This window comes from Oncorhynchus keta, chromosome 7 (assembly GCF_023373465.1).
Source record: "Oncorhynchus keta strain PuntledgeMale-10-30-2019 chromosome 7, Oket_V2, whole genome shotgun sequence".
Taxonomy (NCBI): Eukaryota; Metazoa; Chordata; class Actinopteri; order Salmoniformes; family Salmonidae; genus Oncorhynchus; species Oncorhynchus keta.
In genome coordinates, this window is record NC_068427.1 from 18,628,304 (window position 1) to 18,648,865 (window position 20,562).

Consider the following 20,562-nt stretch of genomic DNA (forward strand, 5'->3'; position numbering starts at 1 on the left):
TGGATTAAGGTGAAATACCGCATTACGGACTACCTTATAAGGTAACCGTTGCTCGCCTGTGACGACTATCAAAGAACCAGCACGTAAGGATTGAAATACCGAGGGACAGGCATGGCGTATGAAGTCATAGCCTTGTTATAGAACCACTAGGGGAGGTAGGTAGGTGGGCAAGTAAGGTCTGCACTAGAAACTTCCTTTACAATGGGACTGGGGTGGGTAGGTAGGTAGGTAGGTAGGTAGGTAGGTAGGTAGGTAGGTAGGTAGGTAGGTAGGTAGGTAGGTAGGTAGGTAGGTAGGTAGGTAGGTGGGTGGGTGGGTGGGTGGGTGGGTGGGTAGGTAGGTAGCTGAAAAAGGGGTCTTGTCACTTCTGGTAAATGTGCTACACACACATAGACAATGGTCCTGACACTACATGAAGGAGCGTTTCTCCTCCCATAATGCGCTCAAATCACTCATCTAAAGGTCAGAGCAGGTCTACACAGATGAGCTCACTGTCCAATCAGCAGGCTGCATGGCTAATCCAATCAGAGACCGAGAGACATCATGAGAGCCACATGACAGAGAAAGAGGATAGGAGCAAGAGGGTAAAACTACCAGAACCACAGTACGATGACTACACGTTTAGAGTGCAAAGTTACAAACACCACTGTTTACATATTATACTTTGTGTAACATACTATACTTCATTTACTTGAAATATTGGACAAGGCTGAAACAAGCTTTGCAAACCAGCTTGTACGTATTCTTCTACTTGGAAAAGAGGCCAGAGTGGTGATGGGGATGGAGAGCAAGACGGCTGTAAAAGTCCCTCATAACAAAGTCAGAAGTATAACTTTTATGCCAGGCGAGAGAAAAAGTAGCTTTTGCTCCAGTTTGCTGCTCTATTTTCTAGTTTGTCCCTCTTTGGCCCCCATAGTTCCTCTCCTTGTCTCCATCTCCTTCCTGTGGCCAACTGGGCCAGAAGCAATCTATTATTAGCCTATTCCTCTGCTACACACACACACACACACACACACACACACACACACACACACACACACACACACACACACACACACACACACACACACACACACACACACACACATTCCCCTGTTACTGGGGAGGGCAGGGCTGCCAGACAGAATTGAACTAACCTTACCACCAAGTAATGTACACGCACACACACCTCTCCCTGGCCTGAATATTGAAACACACACACACACAATGGACAAAGGCTGAGCTCCAATGAGTCCAGCAGCTGTGCTGGGGGATAAGAGCGGAGCAGGCAGGAGTTCCCTGAAAGGGTAAATGAAAAGAACAGGCCTGCATCCTGTCCCTGAGGATATCATATCCAGCCTCTAGTCTGCCTGCTACAGTTAGGACATAAACCAGCTCCTAACACCAGCCATATGCCCCTAGCCACAAGCCTGCTACAGTGACACAAACCAGCTCCTATAGCTCCTAACGTCATGCTGGCCATGCTAAAAAGAACAGTTCCATATGGTAGTGCGCGGTCTAAGAAGGGAGATGTTTGAGATTCTAGTACAATAGTCCAGTTCAATGGACAGGAAGTGGCATAGAATTATTTTTTCAGGTTCAGAAAATCAGTCACTGAGCATTGTAGCTCGGATCCAAATGAGAGGTCGACCGATTAATCGGAATGGCCGATTAATTAGGGCCGATTTCAAGTTTTCATAACAATCGGAAATCGGTATTTTTGGGCGCCAATTTTTTTTACACCTCTATTTAACTAGGCAAGTCAGTTAAGAACAAATTCTTATTTTCAATGACGGCCTAAGAACGGTGGGTTAACTGCCTCGTACAGGGGCAGAACGACAGATTTTTACCTTGTCAGCTCGGGGTATTCAATCTTGCAACCTTACAGTCAACTAGTCCAACGCTCTAACCACCTGATTACATTGCACTCCACGAGGAGCCTGCCTGTTACACGAATGCAGTAAGCCAAGGTAAGTTGCTAGCTAGCATTAAACTTATCTTATAAAAAACAATCAATCAACGACTGTCGTTGCTCCAATGTGTCCTTAACCATAAACATCAATGACTTTCTTAAAATCAATACCCAAGTATATATTTTTAAACCTGCATATTTAGCTCAAAAGAAAGCAGGCAATATTAACCAGGTGAAATTGTGTCACCTCTTGCGTTCATTGCACGCAGAATCAGGGTATATGCAACAGTTTGGGCCGCCTGGCTCTGTGCAAACTAATATGCCAGAATTTTACGTAATTATGACATAACATTGAAGGTTGTGCAATGTAACAGGAATATTTAGACGGGATGCCACCCGTTAGATAAAATACAGATCAGAATAAACGTTTTGTTTTCGAGGTGATAGTTTCCAGATTTGACCTAAGGCTCGTATTTCTGTGTGTTTATTATAGTTAAGTCTATGATTTGATATTCGATAGAGCAGTCTGACTGAGGGGTGGTAGGCAGCAGGCTCGTAATAGTAAAAGGTATATGGTTTAGAGAGAAATAGTCGACGCGTTATAACCCCTTGAAAGGGGTTCCTTTGTTATTTTACCGCTCATGTCTTCCATAGAGGATGTCTTGATCTACTTCAAATAAGGTCTGTGTTTCGTGCTTAAACCGCCTCTGCGTTTTGGTACCCGTGTAAATCTCACTAGGATAAGGTAACGTTTGTCAACATATTTTCATAAATCCACTCTACAAATCCAAAATACAAATTGTCTTTGTTCATATTTAGCCAATATTGATCAGAGTTACCTTGTCCTATGGATATCTACACAGTGGTGTAAGCCTACACGAAACACAGACCTTATTTTAAGTGAATCTAAAAATATCCTATGGAATAAATGAATGAAGGAACCGCTTTTCAGATTTTGCTAGAAGGTGTCATGGGAATTATGACTCGCACTTTGGTAGTCAATTCTTACCATGCCCATTATTAAAATAGGATTTCCTGCATATAGAAATTACAGTTTTTGTTTTCAACATTCATCCCAGTTAACTTAAACTCTATTTTTATTCAAACAGTTGAGTGTATTTGTCTCCTAAGCAGACTCTTCAGTATCGTTGTCACTTCAGAGCTGTGTGTGTGTTTTACAGATGGCAGAGAAAAGCAGAGCACCAGTGTGGGACTATTACATGGAATTGGCACCAGGGAAAGCAAGGTGTCTTATTTGTGATAAAGCATGGGGTCAGCAACAGCTAAATAAAAAAATACCACCAACCTGTGGAATCACCTTAAGAACACCCATCCAAAAGCCCATAATATGTATTATATTAAGTTAAAATAAAAGTGTTCATTGTTCATTCAGTATTGTTGCAAAAGTCATTATTACAATAATGTGTGTGTGTGTGTGTGTGTGTGTGTGTGTGTGTGTGTGTGTGTGTGTGTGTGTGTGTGTGTGTGTGTGTGTGTGTGTGTGTGTGTGTGTGTGTGTGTGTGTGTGTATATATATAAATACAAGTTATTTTTATTTTTAAATCGGTATCGGCTTTTTTTGTTCTCCAATAATCGGTATCGGCGTAATCGGTCGACCTCTAATCCAAATACACAGTAGGCTACACTTCAATTCCTCCATTCATAAAAAGCCAAGAGGTTGTTTTTGAGCCGACCGGAGTCTGTATAACGAGACAGTTTTACTGAAGGCCTGAGCTATGTCTTCATGGGGACACATGTTTCTGCTTTGGGCCTGTCAAAACCAGATGTAGGGAAAGGGGATACCTGGTAAGTTGCACAACTGAATGCATTCAATCAAAATGTGTCTTCCGCATTTAACCCAACCCCTCCAGATCAGAGGAGGGGGCTGCCTTAAACGACATCAACAGCACCCAGTTGTTGTTGGGGGTTAACTGCCTTGCTCAAGGGGAGAACAGCAGATTTTCCCACTTTGTCGGCTTAGGGATTCAAACTAGCAACCTTTCAGTTACTGGCCCAATACCCTTAACCGCTAGGCTACCTGCCAATTATAGTAGCCTCCTCTAAGAATAATGTAGCAAATTTACACAACATAGCTGGTTCGGCATATCTTCACGTCCAACTCTGTAAACCTTGGTTCAACCCTACAACAGAAGACGAGACAAGACAAAACTAGAACGTTTTATAATTGTGTGTTGTAGAACAGCTGACTGTAGGGCGTTCAGATCAATAAGACGGTAACGGTGCTTCTTTCAATGACGTGATGAAACTTTGAAACAAAGTTGTCCCTTTTTGTAAGGTATTGTAGCAAACAAGTTTCATGAATAAACCAGAAACACTATACACTTTCTGACTTGTCAGAGAAATATCAGCAAGCTAGGCTAGCTACAGTATTACTGCTGAAAAACAGCTATCTAGCTGTCTGCTTGGCTAGTTAGCTGGCTGCTTGTCTGAACACAGAACGTCAGAGAACTGTTCTCTGATTGGCTAAAGGGTCGCGTCTACTCCCACCCCTCTCCGGTGCTCAACGGAGGATCCTGAGAAGACACCGCCAGGACCAGCAGGGGGAGTGGGCCCGATTCCTTCCCTGGGCGGAATACACTCAGAATTCATTGCGTCCACCGGGCTGACTCCCTTCCAGTGTGTTCTGGCTTATCAGCCAGCCCTGGCTCCGAGGACCCTGAGCCAGACCGAAGCTCCTGCGGTGAGTGGTTCAGGTGCGCAGACGAGGTCTGGAACAATGTTCTTAATTACTTCCTTGATTACACACCCTTTATATCAGTCCTGGGGGCCTGATTGGTGTCACACTTTTGCCCCAACCCCAGCTAACACACCTGACTCCAATAATCAACTAGTATTGATCTTCAGTTAAAAATTCAATTAGTTTAAATCAGGTGTGTTTGCTCAGGATGGGGGGGAAAGTGTGACACCAATCAGGCCCCTGAGGCCTGCTTTATATAGTACTCTTCTGTTAGTAGTCTTCAGGTATTATTGTTTATAGTTCCATGTTAATTATTATTAAACTCAATAACTGAACTTGTTTCCTGACTCCCTGCACCTACGTCACATAAAGGAACCTGTCTCATCGCAAGTCTTCAGCTAAGATTTGAAACGTTGAATTTTGGAAACTCCAGGACTGTTCAGATCAAGCAAACTTTGTTCTAAAAGTCCTTAAGACCATTGTGAGTCTCGTCTCTTGTATCTGAACTGGGCTTTATAGTCTTTTACAATAACACACACCCATTAGGGGGAAAAACACATGCATTTCTCATGTTGTCACATGATTTAATGTGAAGTTAATGTGACAACATCTGATAAACGTTTATTTCAATGTTTTATCAAAATGCTTTTTTTGGGGCAGAAATTCCTTTTAAATTTGATGTGCCTTAATAACAAACGTGTATGCCATCTGTAAATACAAATACAATTGTTCAATTACAAGATTAGTTGGTTTAGTTGGTTTAAATATTTTTATCTGGACACTTTCTGTTTACCTGAAATGTTTCCTTATTGTAGGCTACTACTTTTAGTCTTAATCTTTACCGCACTACATGACCTTCAGCACATGACCTCAAACACAACCTCAGGAGGCTGAAAAAAATGTGTCTTGTCACCGAAAACCCTCACTAACTTTTACAGGTGCACAATCGAGGGCATCCTGTCGGGCCCACAACTGCAGGTCTCTTCAGAGGGTGGTACGATCTGCATAACGCATCACAGGGGGCAAACTACCTGCCCTCCAGGACACCTACAACATCCAATGTCACAGGAAGGCAAAAAAGATCATCAAGGACAATAACCACCCGAGCCATTACCTGTTCACCCCGCTTCCATCCAGAAGGCGAGGTCAGTACAGGTGCATCAAAGCTGAGACCGAGAGATTGAAAAACAGCTTCTATCTCAAGGCCATCAGACTGTTAAACAGCCACCACGAGCACAGAGAGGCGGCTGCCTACCTTCAGACTTGATATCATTGGCCACTTTAATAAATGGAACACTAGTCACTTTAATAATGTCACTTTAATAATGTTTACATATCTCGAATTACTTATCTCATATATACAGTGCCTTGCGAAAGTACTCGGCCCCCTTGAACTTTGCGACCTTTTGCCGCATTTCAGGCTTCAAACAAAATGATATAAATCTGTATTTTTTTGTGAAGAATCAACAACAAGTGGGACACAATTATGAAGTGGAACGACATGTATTGGATATTTCAAACTTTTTTAACAAATCAAAAACTGACAAATTAGGCGTGCAAAATTATTCAGCCCCTTTACTTTCAGTGCAGCAAACTCTCTCCAGAAGTTCAGTGAGGATCTCTGAATGATCCAATGTTGACCTAAATGACTAATGATGATAAATACAATCCACCTGTGTGTAATCAAGTCTCCGTATAAATGCACCTGCACTGTGATAGTCTCAGAGGTCCGTTAAAAGCGCAGAGAGCATCATGAAGAACAAGGAACACACCAGGCAGGTCCAAGATACTGTTGTGAAGAAGTTTAAAGCCGGATTTGGATACAAAAAGATTTCCCAAGCTTTAAACATCCCAAGGAGCACTGTGCAAGCGATAATATTGAAATGGAAGGAGTATCAGACCACTGCAAATCTACCAAGACCTGGCCGTCCCTCTAAACTTTCAGCTCATACAAGGAGAAGACTGATCAGAGATGCAGGCAAGAGGCCCATGATCACTCTGGATGAACTGCAGAGATCTACAGCTGAGGTGGGAGACTCTGTCCATAGGACAACAATCAGTCGTATATTGCACAAATCTGGCCTTTATGGAAGAGTGGCAAGAAGAAAGCCATTTCTTAAAGATATCCATAAAAAGTGTTGTTTAAAGTTTGCCACAAGCCACCTGGGAGACACACCAAACATGTGGAAGAAGGTGCTCTGGTCAGATGAAACCAAAATTGAACTTTTTGGCAACAATGCAAAACTTTATGTTTGGCGTAAAAGCAACACAGCTCATCACCCTGAACACACCATCCCCACTGTCAAACATGGTGGTGGCAGCATCATGGTTTGGGCCTGCTTTTCTTCAGCAGGGACAGGGAAGATGGTTAAAATTGATGGGAAGATGGATGGAGCCAAATACAGGACCATTCTGGAAGAAAACCTGATGGAGTCTGCAAAAGACCTGAGACTGGGACGGAGATTTGTCTTCCAACAAGATAATGATCCAAAACATAAAGCAAAATCTACAATGGAATGGTTCAAAAATAAACATATCCAGGTGTTAGAATGGCCAAGTCAAAGTCCAGACCTGAATCCAATCGAGAATCTGTGGAAAGAACTGAAAACTGCTGTTCAGAAATGCTCTCCATCCAACCTCACTGAGCTCGAGCTGTTTTGCAAGGAGGAATGGGAAAACATTTCAGGCTCTCGATGTGCAAAACTGATAGAGACATACCCCAAGCGACTTACAGCTGTAATCGCAGCAAAAGGTGGCGCTACAAAGTATTAACTTAAGGGGGCTGAATAATTTTGCACGCCCAATTTTTCAGTTTTTGATTTGTTAAAAAAGTTTGAAATATCCAATAAATGTCGTTCCACTTCATGATTGTGTCCCACTTGTTGTTGATTCTTCACAAAAAAATACAGTTTTATATCTTTATGTTTGAAGCCTGAAATGTGGCAAAAGGTCGCAAAGTTCAAGGGGGCCGAATACTTTCGCAAGGCACTGTATATATATATATATATATATATATATATATATATATATATATACTGTATACTACACTATCTTTTGCATCTTAGCCGCTCTGTCACTGCTCATCCATATATTTTATATTTATATATTCTTATCTCATTCCTTTACTAGATTGTGTGTATTAGGTTTTGTTGTGGAATTGTTAGATACTGCTGCACTGTCGGATGTAGAAGCATAAGCATTTCACAACACTCACAACAACATCTGCTAACCATGTGTATGTGACCAATCAAATATGATTTGATTTGACATGTGACTCCTTAAAGAGATGGGTGGGGCTAAGGCTTAAGAGGGTGTGAACAATGCTGAATGGGTGTAGACAAAAGAGCTCTTCAGTAGGTGTACCAAAACATTCAAGGGCCAATTTTCTGAAAAAGTGGAGTTTCAACTTTCATAGCAGAATTACTTTCCCATTGTTCCTCAAATGCAGTGTATGATATACCATTTTGTCTCTACTTTTATCCAATGTAAAAAAAAATAATAATAATTTTAATTTGCTACATAATACCGAATCAAGGCGGTCGGTCACATATGTGTATGAAGGTACCTTATGTGTACCTTTGACCATTTTATACACCAGAGAACAACACTGTACCGTAACGCAGTTACACTTCCGACACTGCCAAAACACCAGCTATGCGGGTGTCGGCTTTCGCGTGTTTACACTTGCTCTGATTGAATCTAGGCCTTAATGTCATGTGTCCCTGAGCACTGCTACTTTTTCATTGGTGATAATCGCACAATTATTGTCTTGATCCTGGGAAAGTGCAGAAATGTATTCTTCCCAATAAATCCGTGGTCGGTCTCTGTCATGGAGACAGACCTAGTGGCAAAGCAGGATATTCAGGTTGCTGACATCCAAGAGGTTGTGAGTTCAAATCTCAGCTGTGGTTGTATCTGAAGTGTGCTAACCAATGTTGAGTTAAAGTCCAATCAATTCAGAAAGTAGATCACATTTTTCAGCATTGAAAATAATTGGATGTAGAATTGGATTTCCTGAATACAGTTTGTTGTTGTATATTTACTTTCAAAATAAAGTTCAACTGTAGAAGTACATTACAAGGTATTCCAATATTTTCAGTGCAAATTAGTAGCTGTTAACTTACTATAAAATAATAAGTGCATCTAAACTATACTTAAATTAAATGCAATTACAAGTAAGGAATGCCAAGTTAATTTGCAGGACGGGCCAAAAAAGTAACCTACCCAAGTGCATTGCAATTGACAGTAAATATATAGCAAAACACTAATATAGTATCCTATTACTGTAGAAATGTACCGTAAAATATTACACAAAATTAACAGCAATTGCTAACAGTGTAGTTTCATGTTATCACATGTTGAACCACATGATTTCACATTGTGGAGAATTACACGATTTGAAAACGTGTTTTTGGAACATTTCACATGGTAAAATTCACATGACATGTAATATTCTTTTTGGCAAGACAGCATCAGATACATGGGCTACACATACTATGACAGAGGGTCGCTGTTTCGCTCTCTCGGATGCTTTCTCCGGTGAGATTGATGAGTCTTGCTATCGGTGTGGGTCTTGGTCAAAATCATCAATATATTCTGGATTTATGGGTGGGCCACTGGGGTTTCCAATCAGATTTCGGGGGCACCTTAATTGGGGAGGACTGGCTCGTGGAAATGGCTAGGGCGGAATAAGTGGAATGGTATCAAATAAATCAAACACATGGTTTCTGTGTGTTTGATGCCATTCCATTCGCTCTGTTCCAAACATTATTTTGAGCCGTCCTCCCCTCAGCAGCCTCCACTGGTGGCCACCCTCTGGACACGCCACTGCTCTAGATAAAAGAAATAGACCTATCAGTGAAACCTTAAACTGAGGCCTTGGAGGGCGGTGGGGATTACACCTCGTCAGCGGTTGCTGGATAATTGTCTCTAACGACACTGTATCGTTGTGTGTGAGGGGGAGGCAGAACAGAACACAGGCTTAGAATTACCTCCCTCCAGCAGAGGATGCTGGAGAAGGGCGGGAGGAAAAAAACTAAAAAAACAGAAAGCGACTGCACAGAGGAAGGCTCGCAAGAGGAGAAGGAAGGGGAGAGAAGGGGTGGCGAAGGAGAGGAGAGACGCACTAACAACCTAATGTGTTTAGGTTGTTACTATCTCTAAAAGACGGTTTTGTCTCTACAATACAGACCTCTCTTAGCACCAGCACGCACACACAGGATGACTAGGAAATAGATGTGAATAAAGACAGTGTCACCGAGGCCCAGACACTCCCTCTCTCTCTCTGTGCTTTCAATTACCAACGGTCTGCATGTATTACGACTCACACACACACACACACATTGTAAAGATTCAGCTCACTGAGCTCAGTTCACCCATCACAAACTGCCAGGAATTTTGTGTTTTGTGACAGTTGTGTCTAGGTTTGTCTGCTTAGTGCAGGGATTTTTGGATGGGACACACACACATAAACCCACACACACAGTCATGGACATCTGAGTGACAGACACTTAGTTTTCCAATGGCAGTATCAGGTTCCCTCCATGCATGGCCCATTAGTGCTTACAGAACAGGGACAATAAGGCAGCCCCCCGCACCTCTCTGATTCAGAAGGGTTGGGTTAAATGCGGAAGACGCCTTTCAGTTGAATGCATACAGTTGTACAAATGACTAGGTATCCGTCTTTCTCTTTCCTTTCCCATCCACTCTCAGACTGTCAGGATAAGAAAGACTACAGTATACTTCTCATCATATTATAATCATCAAGTTCATCTCACTATAATTATATAAATGAAATCAAATGTTATTTGTGACATGCACAGAGTACAACAGAGTACAACAGAGTACAGCAGAGTACAGCAGTGAAATGCTTACTTACAAGCGGTTAATCAACAATGCAGTTTTAAGAAAAAAAAAGTGTTAAGTAAAAAAAGTAGTAAGTAAAAATAAATGAATAGAAAAATAACGAATTATTAAAGAGCAGCAGTAAAATAACAGTAGCGAGGCTATTTACACAGGGTACTAGTACAGAGTCAATGTGCAGGGGCAGTTAGGTTAGTCGAGGTAATATGTACATGTAAGGATAGCTAAATACCAATCAGTGTTATTTACTCATGTTGATATTTTACTATTCCAGACATTACAAACTCTCAAAAAGTGATATACTATTGTTTAGATATCCAATTTAATAATAACCGACAGCTCATAACGGGAATCAGATGCTCACATCCAGAGTCAATGGTAGTGTTCGCCCAATTCTACAACGAGTAAGGTGGATCTGGTGGATGAAGAACGAGCTGTTAATTCTCTCCCTCTGTCGCTCTCTCTCTTTCTCTATGTCAGTGGTGGACTCAAATCAAATCAAAGTGTGTTGGTCGCGTACACAGTTTAGCAGATTGTATAGCGGATGCAGTGAAATGCTTGTGTTACTAGCTCCTAACAGTAGAGGAAAATGTCAAACAAGTACACAAATAATTAATCATCAAAAACTAGAAACAAGAAATCAAGAATGTCAGAATGATATCCAATTAACAACCCAAATAACACAGTATCAGTAATCCAAATTCAATTTATGCTTAAATAAACCAAACAGATACTAAAAATGATATGTACAACAGTAGATCTATTACAGTGAGCGCTGTTAAGAATCTAGTATATAAATACGCAACTAACCAACGCATCTAACAGACTCAGCCCCAGGTGATGTGCTATCCAGTTTTTGTGTGTGTGTGTGTGTGTGTGTGTGTGTGTGTGTGTGTGTGTGTGTGTGTGTGTGTGTGTGTGTGTGTGTGTGTGTGTGTGTGTGTGTGTGTGTGTGTGTGTGTGTGTGTGTGTGTGTGTGTGTGTGTGTGTGTGTGTGTGTGTCTGTAGGTGCGTGTGTTCGCCTGAGTTCTGGGCTTCTTTCCCTGTGGCCGTTAGATATCTTGTTGTCATGACACCAATCCAGAATCCGACCTACAGTTGGCAACAAAAAAACTTGAATAAACTAAGCACAAACGGGCACTTTCACAGATCACCAGCTATAAGTACAACTACGTTTCAGTTAGAAGCAAAAACCCTAGACAGTAAGTCCAAGTTGGTTAGATGTACGTAGTCTTTGCAAAACCAGAGACGTGGGTCATATACTGAGGAACCATGGTCTTACTAACTTAACTTACTAACTGTATAGTACCTACTATGTACAGTACTTACTATAGGCTACTTATAGTATGGTGATTTGAATAATAGCATCTGCTAAAGCTAAATGACCATATTATCATTAGCTGGGTGAAACCTGGTAATTACTGTCTATAACACACGGCAGAACAGAACACCCTTGATACAATGTCTCTTGGCCTACCGAGGTCTTCCTCAGGCAGCGTTGCCATGGCGCCAGCCAATCAGGGGACAGGGATGTGGTAGTAGTCCTGGGCAACCAGAGAGATGGTGGGAGGAGAGGGGCAGAATCTCTTCAGACAGAGATGCAGGCAGTGAGCAAACACACACACAGACACACACACATACACACACTGCATCCATGGGTTGAGCAAACAACCATATTCGGAACAACAATCAGAGCCAGCGTGCTGCTCCATTAATTCCCTTCTGTGCACACACACACCCACACACACACACACAAACCATCTACTGCCCTGGGAGTGGGACACACGCAGGTAGACAGACAGGTCACTCATTCAGTCTGTCTCTCTTGCTCTCTCGCTCTCATCTGCCCATCTCTGACCATTTCTCTAGCTATTGTAAACATTCAAACTACATTCCACACACCATGTGTACATTACTCACACACAAACACCTTAAAACAAAAACCCCAAAATTATATTTTTTCAACTTGAAATTTGATTACTTTTCCTAGAGTGACCACAACATTAGAAAAAGTGAAACATTGCCTTTGTTCATATTTCAATGAAAGCTGTACACCACCAGGGTGCAAAGATTGTCTTAGCGTCATTTTTGACTCGGCAGTATGAAAATCATTTACACACCAAAAAAACCACAAAGACACACACACACACACACACACACACACACACACACACACACACACACACACACACACACACACACACACACACACACACACACACACACACACACACACACACACACACACCAAATGAGAAATTGAGATTGTGTGCTACTGATTGAACTCAAGACAAAACTAAAAACGTTCTTGTGCATGTGCAGCATCTCCCCTCCACGACCCCACACATGACTCAGGTTCACAGACAAAATTAACAACATTTCAGACAAAATAAAAATGTCTTGAAAGCATTGTTTACTGATGGGGAATGCAGTCAGAGACTATAAAGGTGCTGCAGATGACAGTCCCCCCAGTTCTCTCTTTTCTGAAGCCATGAGTGCATGTTTCAGTGCCCAACAGGTCGTAGATCTGATTTTTTCAGATATCCAGGAGGAACAAGAGAACAATGATTTAGAAGAGGAGGTATCTGAAGAAGAAAATGGGGAAGAATATAACCCAGAGCACGATGCATCATCTTCAGATGAAGAAGAAGATGGGGAAGAATATAACCCAGAGCACGATGCATCATCTTCAGATGAAGAAGAAGATGGGGAAGAATATAACCCAGAGCACGATGCATCATCTTCAGATGAAGAAGAAGATGGGGAAGAATATAACCCAGAGCACGATGCATCACCTTCAGATGAAGAAGAAGATGGGGAAGAATATAACCCAGAGCACGATGCATCACCTTCAGATGAAGAAGAAGATGGGGAAGAATATAACCCAGAGAACGATGCATCATCTTCAGATGAAGAAGAAGATGGGGAAGAATATAACCCAGAGCACGATGCATCATCTTCAGATGAAGAAGAAGATGGGGAAGAATATAACCCAGAGCACGATGCATCATCTTCAGATGAAGAAGAAGATGGGGAAGAATATAACCCAGAGCACGATGCATCATCTTCAGATGAAGAAGAAGATGGGGAAGAATATAACCCAGAGCACGATGCATCACCTTCAGATGAAGAAGAAGATGGGGAAGAATATAACCCAGAGCACGATGCATCATCTTCAGATGAAGAAGAAGATGGGGAAGAATATAACCCAGAGCACGATGCATCACCTTCAGATGAAGAAGAAGATGGGGAAGAATATAACCCAGAGCACGATGCATCACCTTCAGATGAAGAAGAAGATGGGGAAGAATATAACCCAGAGCACGATGCATCACCTTCAGATGAAGAAGAAGATGGGGAAGAATATAACCCAGAGCACGATGCATCATCTTCAGATGAAGAAGAAGATGGGGAAGAATATAACCCAGAGCACGATGCATCATCTTCAGATGAAGAAGAAGATGGGGAAGAATATAACCCAGAGCACGATGCATCACCTTCAGATGAAGAAGAAATCCCCCAAGCTGAAAGAGAGACATTTTTGTTAAAGAACAGCAAAACAACATGGTCCTCGTCACCATATGACAACCAGGGCAGGAAGGCGGCACAAAATGCCATAAGGAGGCTACGATTTGATAACCATGAGTCAAGATCGTGTGAGAGACAAACTCTCTATGAGAGGTCTGAGAGAAGTGGGTGGAGCGTCTGCCATACCTCTACAACCCTGGGCCTGAATTAACAGTGGATGAGCAACTGGTACCATTCAGAGGTACATTTTTATTTTCATATCTGTAATGTAAGTGATATTCACTGTTCATTGTATTATGTATTGCTGTAATATCATTGATTTATGTGATTGTTTTCTGTGACACTGATACTAATTACTGATAGTGATCTCTTTTGTCAAAAGGTTGCTGTCCTTTCCGGCAGTATATGCCCAGAAAGCCAGCCAAAGTATGTCATCAAGATATGGGTGGCCTGTGAAGCACAATCCAGCTAAACTTGGAAGATGCAAGTCTACACAGCAAAGCGGACCAGCAGAGGCCCGGTGAAGAACCAGGGGATGTGGATTGTGCTTGATGTGACAGATGACTGAGGGGGCATAATGTAATGTGTGACAATTTCTTCACCTCTTATGAACCCAGCCAGCAGCTCCTGAAGAGGAACATCACCATGGTTGGCACAGTTAGAAAGAACAAGCATAAGCTCCCCCTGCACTCCTAACAACAAGGGGGAGAGAGACCTTCTCATCAAACTTTGCCTTCACCGCCACCACCACTCTAGTTTCTAACCTCACAAAAAGGAACAAGAATGTGGTCCTCCTGAGCACACTGCACAAACGGCTGAGATCAGTGATTGTGAGGACAGGAAGCCAGCCATCATCCTGGACTACAACCACAACAAAGGAAGTGTGGACAACCTAGACAAGGTGATTTGAACTTACAGCTGCAGGAGGATGACTGTCTGCTGGCCCCTGGTCATCTTCCATAACATCATTGATGTGTCCTCATACAATGCCTTCATGATATGGAACGAGATCAACCCTACCTGGATGCCTGATAAGCGGAACAAAAGGAGGGTGTTCCTGGAGCAGCTGGGAAAGGCACTTGTAGCCCCACACATTCAAAGAAGGGAGCGCCTCCCCTGCACAGCAGCCTCTGCAGCACTTGTGAAAGCATTTCAGGGGGCTGAATCTTGTCCTGATCCACTTGAGGCTGCAGCTTGGGCAGGCAAAAAGAGGAGATGCCAATTCTGCCCCCCAAAGAAGGACTGTAAAACAAATATTATATGCTGCATACGTGTGCTAATTAGAATTGATTGATTTATGTTCTTCACATTTTTGTTTTGTATCTATAGACAGCTGGCTTCGGTTCTCCTCTGGGAACATTGACTTCAATACAAAACCTAGGAGGCTCATGGTTCTCACCCCTTTCTATAGACTTACACAGTAATGATGACTCTTTCAAGAGGACGTCCTCCAACCTATCAGTTCTCTTGCAGCATTAACTGACATTTTGCCCACCCAATCAAGAATGAATCTAGTACTTAAAGCATTAAGCTACAGCTAGCTAGCACTGCAGTGAGTAGTTGACTCAAAGAGAGAGAAAGACAATAATTGAACCGTTTTGAACAAATACATTTCTTCCATTATTAAGTCGATGCAAGAGAGAGAGAGAGAGAAAGTGAGAGAGATATTTAGTTGTAATTTTTTAAACTTTCACTTAGCTCGTGAATGCAGCTAGCTAATTTAGCCTACTCAAACACTCAGCTTAAACAGAGAGTGATGCTATTTTACCTATCCAACACTGGAACTCTTCCAAGTCAAGATAAGCTTTTGGTTTTATTCATTTATTGCCAAGGGGCCTGCCGGTGTAAATGCTAAACTGCTCGCTAACTGTACACTGTACTGCATGATTGTAGCGGGTTTACTAACACGCTAGTTCTAGTAGCTATGTTGACTTGACGTTAGCTAATATGGTGACGACGATGTAGGCTGTGTGTAGCGGATCGCGAATGTGATCTGAAGGAAAGATTTTTTTTGCCTGGTCACAGACAGCTGATGTGTTGTGCACTGAAGTCAACAAGCGAAGGGAAAGGGTGAAGAGGAGAGCACGTAGATGTGAGAAGGAATTATCCAACGATCAAAGGGACTATGCTGTTTGTATGTGGCTGTTATGAAAGTTAACTGTGTTAGCGTGTGATCAGGGGTGTATTCATTCCACCGATTCTGTTGAAAAACGTTCTTAAATGGAAGCAAACGTAACGAAACGGGGATAAACATACCTGAATTTGTTCAATAGAAACTCTAATGATTACATCCTAGATCAGCTAGATGCAAGTAAGATTGTGCAAGGCGGTATTGAACGTGTCAATGTCTGTTACCTTGATTACTCCAATTTTTCTCAACTTGTGCACCTACCTCATAAACTTTCATTCATTGACTAGGTTGTAGCAACCTCATGATGGGAATATGGAAAAATGTGTGTATCATGTAATAGCCTAAATCTATTGATGTTACATTGAGCTGGGTTAATGGATATGAATGACAGTCATCCAATATGCTGTAATAGAAATAAGGCCATGCTCATAAAAACAAAACAAAAATATTCCCTCATCTTAAACGGCACCAACCGCCACTGGTTCTACCACCACAAAACACCGTAGCTACAGTATATCTACAATTATGTCGTGAAGACATGTTCATGACAAAAAAGCCTATATTAGCTACAGGTTTATCATTTTTGGTAAGATTAACTCGGACTCTTTTAAGGTTGAAAGGGGGTTCAGTGGACAGTCATCTTGGTAACATTTTAGAATGTTAGGGCAGCATATTGTAGCCCAACTTATTTTTTTTAGCTATCCTATGAGAGTTATAAGACAGATCAGTGGCCTAATGTTTATAGAACACAATATAGACAGACATCAATCTCTATAACACAATATATTTTAAACTCTAGCTGCAAGATGGGGTGCTGTTCCTTTTTTTTACATCTGTTTCCTCACTGGTTCCATTGCTCATATTTGATGATACGATTTCCCTTTCATCTATCTCTCACCTCTCTGTCTATTTGTCTTAATTCTTTACTTAGTGCTATTATACTGTCCCTTCTGTAGCCTAATGTTTGTAAACCTTAGGCTACATTTGTTTACTATACTGTATGTAAAGACACTACACCAGAGTTATTTTCGGGCCATTATAGTGAAGGGAACCCTCCACACTGTGTGTAACCTAAATGCATATAAACATTCCTTGAAGCAAGACGTTTCGTTGCTGCACATACAGTGGCCCTCATCTATCAAACAAACAATTTCACTCTCTTTCCTACAATCTTTTGGTAAATAAGGCCCAGCGTGCAGGAGTTTCTTCAACGAACCTACTTGAGACTCCTACGCACCTATGACAAGACGTTGGCCTACTTCAAGTGTTTGTTCTATTGTCAGGTAGGTAAATAACCATAACAAAGCCCTGTTCCCCAGCCCAATAGGTCCTTATCGTTTAAATATAAACACCTACTTTAATAATGAAGGCGGGGTGGAGTAGACCTGTCAATAACTGAGTGGCTCTTTTCTGCCTTAGCTTATTTGTAGGTTATCATGTAGTGTCAGTTTGAGTTGTTTCATGAAAAAAAGTTCCCAAAAAGTTCCAATAAATAGTTTGCACCTCTACAATGTGAAAGAAAATGGTTATAAGCTATTCACATCTATTTTAACAAATGTACAGAATGGGGGTAGGCTACAATAGCAGAGTTCCTGATATCTCAAAACAAGTAGACTGCCTGTAGAGCAAAGAACACTGGCTTTCCACAGCTCACAATGCTTTCCACAGATTTTTTTTTCAATATTTATTTTTTGCGAATCTATTTTATTCTATGGTCAAATGTTGCATAAAATTACAAGGTATGACAGTTAGAATCATGTGCTGGTTGTCAAGGTGGGTGTCATTACCTTGTATTTGCTTCCATAAAAACAACATGGACTGGGCTACCGATACAATACTACAAAAAGACGCACAATACAAAATCGTGTAGGTTATTTTTCCAAAACAAGAATCAAGTCGAGACAGCGACCAAAAATAAAGACAGATAAGTGTATTTTCTTACCTTGCTTCTGAGCTGTCCGGAGGTCGACACTTTCCGGATGAGTTTCTGCGGGCCTTCTTGTTCTCCCTCGCTGTCTGAAGACTCATCCACGGCCCCGGAGCCCCCGACAGCCCCCACCACATGGGCATGGATCCCCGTTGTCGAAGGGCCTTTCTCCGGCTCCTGTTGCGGAAAAGGATAAGACCAGTCCGGGTTAGTCTTCCCCCGGTCAGCCGCTCCCTTCCTCTCCGGGATGCGAGAGCTGGACAGTGGCTGGAAAGCGTCTTTCCTCGCCGTCATCTCGTCCTTCTTCTCAACCCTAATTAGCGCTGTAAGAACCGATATCTATATATCCAAGAACATACGTGCGCAGCTGTGCTCATGGGGACGTAGCATGTCTCGGTGCGGTGGGGTTTACTGGGGTAAAGCCTAGTTCAGGATGTGTTTATGGTTCCATCTTACATGCTCAGACCAGACTGAGGCTGGAGACCGCCTAGGCTGCCTCCCTCACACACAGACGCACCAGCAACCAACAACCGGTGGACATGGAATAACCGGTGGACATCGCCATGGAATACCCTAGCGGCCGCAACAGAAGCAGTCCAACTCATACTGTAACTGTAACGGATTTCAAAATCCCACAAAAAAATAGGAGCAAATTGAACATGCAAACTATATGGACAATGTTAACTGTAGGCCTATTTCTTTTGGGCTATAGCCAAAGGCAGGAAATAAAATGATATAGCAATAGCCTATTTTCCAAAATTTGACTAATGATATGTTATTAATTCTAAAAAGGCATAGGATAATAATAAACCATTTGATATTGCGCGGTTATAATAGGTCTACAGATTGTCAGAACACTTTCGATTCATGAAACAAAACTGATACAAATTAGCACTGGTGGGTAGCCTATTCCTACGTTGGAAACGGAAAATGTAGCCTATGGGTAAAGGGTCACATTCTTGTGCTGATATATGATATATATATATATATATATATATATATATATATATATATATATATATATATTATATTGTATTGTAGAGAAACCATTCCATTGCTCAGGCTAAATGCCACTTGATAGCCTACTTTGTGATAATGTCACAGGAGAAGCCGCAGTCTTACAAAATATGTGATCTAAAAACACCATCAAATAAATAGAATAGGCTATTGACATCAAAAGTGTCCGATTTAACAGTCGTCTATAATGTAGCTACATGGATTAGGTTTGGACGTAACATTGACGACCACTTGAATAGCAACTTCAGACAAAGACAACGAGCCTATAATCAGATACATTTTAGTTTGTCTAAAGACTAACTTTGTTAAACATCAATCTGACTGTTCTATTGTTTTCACAGCAAAAGACAATAGGGGTTGAGTTCTCAGAAAAGCAAAGGCATTCGGTTCTCCAAAAACAATGACTGATCTGGATGGTGACAAGAAATTACTTAGAAATTATTCTAAAACGGGAGAAAAACGTCTGTCTTTTCCCTTTCAGTATTTAGTCTCGTAGACAAAAGGCAAGACTAACAAGACCACACTATCTTATTTCACTAGAAATAATTTGGCAAAAGCTACTGACCAGTTCTTCCCATGCAGGGCTACGAGTATAATGGTATACATCTTCCATAGTCCCACTCAGTCCGCTCCGGGAAACCAGTCTAGAAATAGTATATGCAGATGAATGGACACAGCTGTCTGGTTAGCGTAAAACCGTCTATATATGGTTTGAGGTTCTGAACCAGGTAGGCCTCCTAGGCTATAATTCCGTGTTGCCTATTACTCCACTCTACCACCTCCTCTAAAATCTTCTCTGCCGCTTCCCTCGCGGCTGGTTCAAGGGCTGAGCCTCGGCAACCACGTGATAAAGTCAAACCCTTATATGGCACGGAGGAGCACCGAGGGAGAACCGGGCACCTCCTCCCCAATCCTCCTTGCCTTTTCCATCGCCACTGGTTCAATAGGAGGGGGGTGACGCCAGAAAAACGAAGACACTGCCTTAAACAATTTTGACAGATTTTGACAGAGTTAATTTCACTCTCGTCCATTAAGAATATAATGATTATGGATACACACAGTAGTTTAATATAAGCATTTTTCACAGAGGGTAGAAGAATGTTGACTCTTTCTATATTTTGTAATAGTCTACAGACGAAAATAGTGTGAAGCATAGCAGGATTCATTTATGTATTCAGACAATATTTACTTGTACACAATAGTCACAAACAAGACAAAATAACAATATTTCATTTGAAGGTATGTTTAGGCCTAGGTCTAGATATTTAATTCATTTTGAAAAATTATAGACTAACAATTCATTACAAAACAGAAATGTCTTGATGAATAAGTGGACCATCTTCCCTCAGCCTATACGAATTCAGAAGCAAAGATTGCTTTAACACAGTGCCTCCTCTGCCTATAAGCAGATTGACTACACACTGCGTATAAGGCCCGCAGGGGGCCTCGAACTAAGTTTAGGGGGTCTCAATTTACTTTTGGGAGTTAGAATAGTAGAACACAAAGAT

General features: G+C 41.7%; 1 protein-coding gene across 7 annotated transcripts in view; it reads right to left on the bottom strand.

Moving 5' to 3' along the window:
• Positions 1 to 19,891, bottom strand: part of LOC118386118 (diacylglycerol kinase eta-like) — an 81,190-nt gene extending 61,299 nt beyond the window's left edge. For 2 of the 7 annotated variants that reach the window (XM_052522104.1, XM_052522100.1), the window contains exon 1: positions 18,053 to 18,907. In XM_052522104.1, the coding sequence (XP_052378064.1) occupies positions 18,053 to 18,331 (279 nt within the window). In that variant the 5' untranslated portion in view covers positions 18,332 to 18,907. Of the gene's footprint in view, positions 1 to 18,052; positions 18,908 to 19,619 lie in introns of those variants that run through there. The other 5 variants (XM_052522105.1, XM_052522103.1, XM_052522102.1 and 2 more) reach the window with 4 other exon arrangements.
• Between the last annotated feature and the right edge of the window lie 671 nt (positions 19,892 to 20,562).